Source organism: Austrofundulus limnaeus, unplaced genomic scaffold (assembly GCF_001266775.1).
Source record: "Austrofundulus limnaeus strain Quisiro unplaced genomic scaffold, Austrofundulus_limnaeus-1.0 Scaffold2175, whole genome shotgun sequence".
Classification (NCBI taxonomy): Eukaryota; Metazoa; Chordata; class Actinopteri; order Cyprinodontiformes; family Rivulidae; genus Austrofundulus; species Austrofundulus limnaeus.
The window spans coordinates 1-8,425 of NW_013954577.1; the positions used below are offsets into that span (position 1 = coordinate 1).

Consider the following 8,425-nt stretch of genomic DNA (forward strand, 5'->3'; position numbering starts at 1 on the left):
CTGCTAAAGAGAACAGATTTTCTTTTCTCGATCTCGGAGAGCAGGACTACAATCTCTGAACTCGTAAAGTTCTTTGTTTTACTTTGCGAAGTTATTTATGAATGGACACTTCCTGGTACGTGGGGCAGGAAACATAGCCTTATATGGGTTTTTTTGGGGGGTGGTAATTATGCTAATCTCCTCTCGCGTGCACGAGCAGCTGGATACGAACAGGTGAATTTACGCAGCTCATTTACACACTTTTCCTGAAGATAGAAGAGTTTGTTGAATCTGACATGACATGTTCGTACGAACCCTTTGTACGAACAAAAGGAAGAGAAATTTAGGATAAGAATACGAACATGTTCTTGCATGAGGCCCAATATCTTATGAGGTCACATAATAAAGACTATTTTTGTTGTTGTTTTTCTGTCTGAGGACATTGGATCTTTGGGTAAAAGCTTGTGTCAGTCACAGTACTTAATGCAATTAAAACTGAATGGATTGAGTGTTGCTTCACTCATACAGTTACATGGATTTACACAAACAATGATTTAGTTTGTGGTAGTCACAAATCCTTGTCGTTGCCCTGTTTCATTGCCCAGAACCTAATCTCATTTAAAAGTTCCAGCCTGTAGCATCGTGCCAGTGAGTGCAACCAATAAAAGGTTCAGTGTTGGAGCTAAGCAGCTCCAGCCCAGCTTAACTCACCCTGCACCAGCGAGGTTTGCTAAAGAGCAGTGTCACGCTTCATGCTTCAGCGTTTAGATATAAATTAGATGAAAAATTAGTGTTAAGTACTGGGAATGGATGGTGGAGGAGCAAATGTTTGGAGCTGTCAGGTTCATCACACATACAGATTTTATATTTTGCTGTTTCACTGAACTCCTTGTCACAGCCCTGATTACAGGACTAATCAGAGTGTAAACAGTGTTTAAATCAGCTGTGAAAACACGTGGGTGTGGAGTTACAGATGCACAAAAACATTTACTAAGCCTTTCTGGCTTTCTAATACATTCATCACATTATTCATTTGATCTGCTTCTTGTTTGGCTCTTTTAGAAATAGTTATCCTAAACACCCCACACCCACCCACCACAAAAAAAAAAAAACAAGCAGTAGAAAAGGGATTTAAATAAACCACTTTCTGACAGAAGATCCATTTGCTCCACAAGGCGAAACAGCCACCCTTTATCTGAGTTTTCAGTGGGCGTCTTGCTGTAGGCATTACAAAAATGGTCACTTATTACATAATTTTTTATTAGTAGATTTGCTCAAAAGTTCCCAAAACAGACCGTTTCTACTTATGTGACATTTAGGATTTGAATTAAGAGCTAAATAAATGTTCTCTAGGTTTTATTTCACATATTGTTTGTTTGCATTACACCTTTAGTTAGCAATTTATAATAACTTTTTTTGCTGTCATACTGAGAAAAAAAAGGCTTAACAGATGCAGAGCGTTTTAAAGTGTTTTGAAAGTATATTCTGCCATACAACCAAAATGTGAAAGAAGCCGGTTTAATGTATAATCTTACTTTTCACATCTCCTTCATTTTTAGTTGCTGACTTTAGCCAATGTTTGCATTTCCCACTTTTCTTTTCCTAAGATAAGCCTGAGCTGTGGCAGAGTTTCATAAATCAAGTTTAAGCTAACATTGCAACTGTGAAGCCAATAAAGCCACACAGCAGAGTCCTCTCAGAGCCGAAGCAGCAGTGGGGTTCTGAAGTCTGACTGAGACTAAGCAGTTCTAAGGTGCAGAATGATTACACCCACAGTTATCTGCTTGGAAAATGGCTTTGTGGTTCTGCTAGAAGTACATTTTTCTTAGATGAAAAAAAACAAAACAAAACTCTGTAGGTTCAGTCTGATTAATTTAAGGATGCAAGAGTTTGCCTCTCAATCAACAGCTTTGACTATTTGTTTTGTTTTGCTTTCTCCCTTCAGTGCGAGGATGTCGTCCAGGGAAGATAGTTCAGATGACAGAGGCAGAGGTCCGGGGCCTCTGCATCAAATCCAGGGAGATCTTCCTCAGCCAGCCCATCCTGCTGGAGCTTGAGGCGCCCCTGAAGATTTGTGGTCAGTGATATACTGATGTTTCTACCGCACTTTTATGACCGTTGTCTGCTTTATTATGCTTGTTTAATTGCTGGGCTTTGTTGCAGTTTTTAAATCAGGTGTTGCCAAACTGAAAGCAGGCGTTGGAAAACTGAACAGGGCATTGGACGTGTTGTTTGTGTCACTGTACAAATATTGCATTAACAACATGAACACAAGACATGTACAAAATGAGTTAATGATAGAGTGTTTAACACTCCTATTCTGCTATTTTGGTCACCTGCGCTTCCTGCTAACTTTGTCACATCTCTTCTCATTGGCTGTTCAGATCCAGGACTAAACCACTTCAGCAAAACGAGGGGTGGGGGTTGACCGCCATTTAACAGCTAGATAACAAACACTTCTACATAAACAATTATTCAAGTATAGATATAAAATGTCTTTTTTTTTTTGTAAAGGTAAATGGTTTTATTGATACTTGTCTTTTTAATTGAAAATACAAGAGAGAAGTTAACTTCATGCATTGAACATTTTTCTTATATAGTTAAATAAATATGAAGAAATGTGTTGGGCGATACCTCAATTCATACGTATGCTAAACAAATATTTTTTCATACCAAGAAAATTTGGAAATGTTCTTATGATAATCTCACAGAAATTTATTGAATTATTTTAATAATTTGTGTCAGTATTAAAAATTGTAAGTTTGTTGCTGATATTTAAAAGCAAAACAAACTCAAATCCTTTGTTTTGTTGACACCCCCTGCCCTGCTTTGACTTACCCACCCAAGCTCAGAAACTTAGGAGAAACGCTGCAGTGTATAAGTCACATTTTTTATGGCTTTCATAAATGTCAAGTGATGTTAGCTACATTTGAAAAGTGCAGCTCCTGCACAACGCTCCGTTGTGACTCTGAAGACTTGAGTGCAGCAGTGGGTAACTCCCACTGTGCAGAGTGCAGACCACAGAGCTGTGTCTGCACAGCCTCGAGCAGAAATCCATTTCTTTCAAGTATCTCAGTTTTTTTTACTGTAACCAGGTTTGACACTGCTGCAGATCAGGTCATATATTACGTCTCTCTTATTCTCCTAACTTCACTGCCTTGTGTTGATAAGGAGGGCTACATGTATGTAACTTTACACAGGTGTGTATTGCTGACTTTTATTCAGAGTTATGTTGACAAATTAAGGACAAGTAAAGAAACTTAAGAAAATGATCTTTTTCTATCTGTATAAAAAAATAATCTGTTTCTCTTTTTCTGGCTTTTGCATATCTCTGTCTGTTTCAGGAAACATTAGCTCTTAGTGTAGATCAGTGGTTCTCAATTATTTTCTGTCACGCCCACTAGGAAACTTAAAGTTTCCATGCCCTCCCTGAATTGTTATATTATTGAGAACTTGATAATATTTAATGTTGTAGCTGTGCAAACCACTGTATGTCTTTTATGCAACCAGTATTCTGCATATAATTATCTGATAATGGTGGGGGAAACACTGCATTGTGTAAAAGTATTATTACATTTTACTGTTTTAAATAAGTTTATTTTGCTGCATTAATTTAAAATTTAATTTAAAATCTATTTTTATATATGAACTGATTTCTGTGGTGCCCCTTCTTCAAGGCCAAGAACTCACTGACACCACCCCTAACACCCCCACCATTTGAGAAGCACTAGTGTAGCAACATGCTTTAACATAAGTTCTGACTGAGTCAATGCAAAACACAAGCTTTAAAAACTGTAGAAAAATTTAAACTGCTTTTATCTAAAGCAACATTTTAATGTTTAAAAACATAAATATGCAGATAAAGATGTTTGTATAGTAATAAATACTTACACTGTCAGCCAGTTTTAGTAGAAAATACAGATCACATCAGATCAGCTAAATGAAAGGTGATATTTGGGGAAATATGTTATATTCTGATACAGCCCGTTCTCTTGTGCATTTCTGTGCTTCGAAAAGTAGTCATTTCTGAATTTATGTGCCTGAATTTATATACCAGCAGTTTTCCATAAACTTATTTCTGATGGAACGGTAAAACTCACCACAGGCAACAAACCTTCAAATCCCAAAGTGTATTGGACTTTTTCAAAGCCTGTTTGTTTTCTTGTTGACGTTTGTGACCTGGACCTTCGTCCACCAAAGTTTTGATTTTGTATCCTTGATGTAAATGCTTTAAAAGTCATGAAACTAGCAACCATAATCTTTGTACCCAAGTTTTAAAATAAAATGAAATAAAATAACATAAAAACAATCAAAATAGATCAAACTTAACCAGTTCGCTAAGATCTTTGAGAGCTCTCAGTGTAAAACTATAGTCTCAAATATCCCGAACTGTTCATTAAATCATCTATTTCCAAAAACACATTTGTTTCTGTGTCCTTGGATGCAAATTAAAATAGGTTTTGGCTTTTAGCTGTACGTGTTTTGGTGCCAGTTGTGGTTTTGGTTTGGTGCGCGTAATACTGCCGGGCATTGTAAAATAGAATGAAATGTCGCCTACCAGTCTTATGAGCTTAACAATAAACACATGTTTTTGTTGCTCAATTTAAACTCAGGCGCAGGCAGCTTCATAATAACAAAGACTAGCATTTATCTTAATTTATATTCGGCAATATCTTGTATTACACTGCATAGAAATGTGCTTTCCCTTTTTGGTCTCGAGAAAGACGGTTCTTATTGTCCTCTGACTGGGTTTGGCTCACTTTAGTCGTCTGGAGCATTTAGCTCAAATTAGAGCAGCTCTTAAGTTGGAGCAAGAAGATATAAAAGGAAGCAGGTCTTGGCGGGGTGATGAAACRACTCTTCCCCTGCAGAGAACAGGTGATTGGCTGGGAGTGACTTCAGCTCCTCTCTGCTTTTTCTGATGGCAAAGATAGAAGAGGTTGACCCTAAATCCTAGGAGACATGTTGGATGTGTGTTTCATTCTTGTATGTAACCTGGATTGTGTTGGTTTGTATTCTTCCCAATGGTTGAGGTGGCAGTTGGCATTTTTTTTTACCTGTACCATTCAACATGCTCAGTAATGCACCACCAGACCTCTAGAACGGATTTTTATTCCATTTATCTGCTCCATTAACGTCTTCTCATCTTCTATTTCAGGTGACATCCACGGGCAGTACACAGATCTTCTCAGGCTGTTTGAGTACGGGGGCTTCCCTCCAGAAGCAAACTACCTTTTCTTGGGCGATTACGTGGACAGAGGGAAGCAGTCTCTAGAAACCATCTGCCTTTTGCTGGCCTACAAGATCAAATACCCAGAGAACTTCTTCCTGCTCAGAGGCAACCATGAATGTGCCTCAATCAACCGCATATATGGCTTTTATGATGAGTGTAGGTAACCTCTTAACACACACACGGCTGTGAAGTGCCGACACAGCGTTTGATTTAGAAAACGTGCGTTCATGTGTTTACAGGCAAGCGAAGGTTCAACATTAAACTATGGAAGACTTTCACCGACTGCTTCAACTGCCTCCCCATTGCTGCTATTATTGATGAGAAGATCTTCTGCTGCCACGGAGGTGAGGGGCAGTTCTGAAACAAAATGATCAAATATTCTTACGGTGGTTTAAAGACGTATTTACATCCTTATTTTCTGTTTAAGGGCTTTCTCCTGATTTGCAGTCCATGGAGCAGATCCGCAGGATCATGAGGCCAACAGACGTCCCAGATACAGGTACAGTCTGAGTCAGAATCAATCCTGAACCTCTTCAACCTGTCTTCACTCTAAAACCACCCGTTAATGAGGCCTCGTGTTTCTCCTTTTTCCACTCTTCCTTCTCGTTTGAATGCGTCAGGCCTGCTGTGCGACTTGTTGTGGTCAGATCCTGATAAGGATGTGCAGGGCTGGGGGGAGAACGACCGTGGGGTCTCCTTCACATTTGGGGCCGATGTGGTCAGCAAGTTCCTAAACCGGCACGACCTGGACCTCATCTGCAGAGCCCACCAGGTAATCTGTCATCTTCTACCCATCAGGTCTTTTTATTTTATGCAGCTTGCTAAATTACGGGGCGACAGCTCTCTTATTTGGAAACACACGAATAAGCTGACCAACAGGAAATCTAATCAAAGTAAGTCTATAGCTAAACTAAATATAAATGGAAGTTAGTAATGATGATACAGAAATTGCAAATTAATTCAATTCTCTTTAAAATAAATCAGTGGATGAGCCTGCAGCAAACTTTAAACCCTGTCCTGTGTCATGAAGAGGTGACAGATTCTCCCACATCTTTACATCACACAGGTGGCTCAAGATAAGATCAATAAAGTTATCAAACAGTTAAACAATTCAAAAGCTACAATAGATTTGGCTTGGATACTTCCCTAATTAAAATGATTAAAGCAACATTATTAAGACCAATATCATATTTCGCAAATCTATCTCTTAAAGATKGCAAATTTCCACAGAACTTTAAAACAGCTGTTGTGACCCTAATTTTTAAATCTGGAGCACATGATGATGCATGCAATTATCAACCCGTTTCAGTTTTACCAGGTATCTTTAAAGTTATTGAAAAGCTAGTTGCCAAACAATTAATGAGCTATTTGGACACAAATCACCTTCGTATCCTTAAAGGGATCCATGATTAGTTGTAACATTACACTTTATTTGATAAACATATAGTTTAACTGTAAAATAAAGACTGTAAAAATACTGCAGGCTGTTTAGTTTTTTTACATTTTTAAACTAAAAGTTTAAAAATATATTACACGGACAAAGCAATTTTATTTACACTCTAAGCATTTTGGGTAAATGATGACGTGGATGGGTCCTTGGTGTGAGCGAGCTATATCCACCCTGAAATGGTACATGGACTGAACTTATAGAGTGCTTTATCAAGCCCCCCCGGACCCCAAAGCGCTTTACACTTAGACATTCACTCACTGATGATGGTAAGCTACATTGTAGCCACAGCTGCCCTGGGGGCACACTGAAGGTTGATCTTGGACAATATCTGATGATCGACTCTTTTAAATGAAACCAGAGAGCGTTGACAGAGAGGAGAAGGTAGAAATGACTCAGCCTGTAACTGAAAATATGGATGGAGGACAACAGAGCTGCTTCATGGAAGAAGAACCTCAGCTTAGCCTGTTAGCYTTHGCRYTAKCSCCAACRCTATATTGMCTTATATGTATTAGCTCAGCGCTTCACATTCTCCTCTCGTCACTGAGGTCCTCCATCCACATGACAGAGAGGGGAACACAAAAATGACTCAGCTGCAATGGAAATGTGGATGGAGGACCTCAGTTTAGCTTGTTTGTTTGTTGCACTAGCGCCGAGCTAATACATACAGTATAAGGCAATATAGCGTCGGCTTCTGGATCAAGGTAAAGTTGGTGGCTGAAGTTTTTGTATCAATGCATCCCTAATTAACACTGAAATTTATGTTAATTAATTAATTAATCTGGACATGTATTTTAATGTATTTCATTTGTGTAAATTGTAACTGAGCTCTACTCATTTATTTGTCATTAACTTTTATTTTGTTCGGATCAAAAAGCCTAACCAGGGACGAGGGCTGTAAATTAGCTTTTAGCTACAAGCCTTGTGTAGGCTGCCTCTGTTGCCTATGGGTGATAATGTTTTGTTGTTCCCTGCAAAAGAAAAAAAAGATTAATTAAAAAAAATAGGAATTCAATTAAGAACCTGGATGTAAAAGATTTTAACAAGAATTTATCTTCAGTTTATTTTCTGGCATTTGTAAGAAAATAGTCAAACTACAGATTTTTCTTTCTTTTTTTGTCTTCTATGTACCTTTTTTTCCTGTATAATTTCTCAGTTTGGTAAACGATTTTGTTTATGTATTTTAAGTTTTATTGGTTTGTATGCTCACCCATAAAGTGTTGGTTTCTGCAACAAGTTAAATGTTTGTTTTAGTATCGATCACAGTAGGCGTTGGAATAATGTCGTGTCTTAAAACAGGTTGTGGAGGATGGATACGAGTTCTTTGCCAAACGCCAACTGGTCACACTGTTCTCTGCTCCAAACTACTGCGGGGAGTTTGATAATGCAGGCGGCATGATGAGTGTGGACGAATCCCTCATGTGCTCCTTCCAGGTGATCTAAATGCTCAACAAAAAAAGAAAAGAAAAAAAAAAGATTGTTTTTCTGCACAGAAACTGTTGCTCACGTGTCACACCTGTGTTTCTCTGCCTTCAAGATCCTGAAGCCCTCAGAGAAAAAGGCCAAGTACCAGTACGGTGGCGTCAATTCTGGTCGGCCTGTCACCCCACCCCGCACCACCCAAGCCCCCAAGAAGAGGTGAACACACAGCTGCGGCTCCGCCTCCCCTCTCCTCCTCATCTTGTCCATTCCTGGTCTGCCATCACGGCAACCCCCTGTAAGCCTGTTCAGAGTGAAGAGACGAGGCTTATCTGAGTGTCCAAACC

At 38.8% G+C, this 8,425-nt stretch overlaps 1 protein-coding gene across 1 annotated transcript; it reads left to right on the top strand.

The window, feature by feature from the left end:
- Window positions 1–1,924: 1,924 nt before the first annotated feature.
- Window positions 1,925–8,419, top strand: LOC106537195 (serine/threonine-protein phosphatase PP1-beta catalytic subunit; the record flags this gene model as incomplete). The annotated part of the gene is given in 7 exon segments (XM_014034573.1): window positions 1,925–2,056; window positions 5,138–5,368; window positions 5,452–5,556; window positions 5,640–5,711; window positions 5,833–5,984; window positions 7,959–8,093; window positions 8,197–8,419. Coding segments are annotated over 7 exon segments (932 nt in total), but the record flags the coding sequence as incomplete, so codon positions are not given.
- Between the last annotated feature and the right edge of the window lie 6 nt (window positions 8,420–8,425).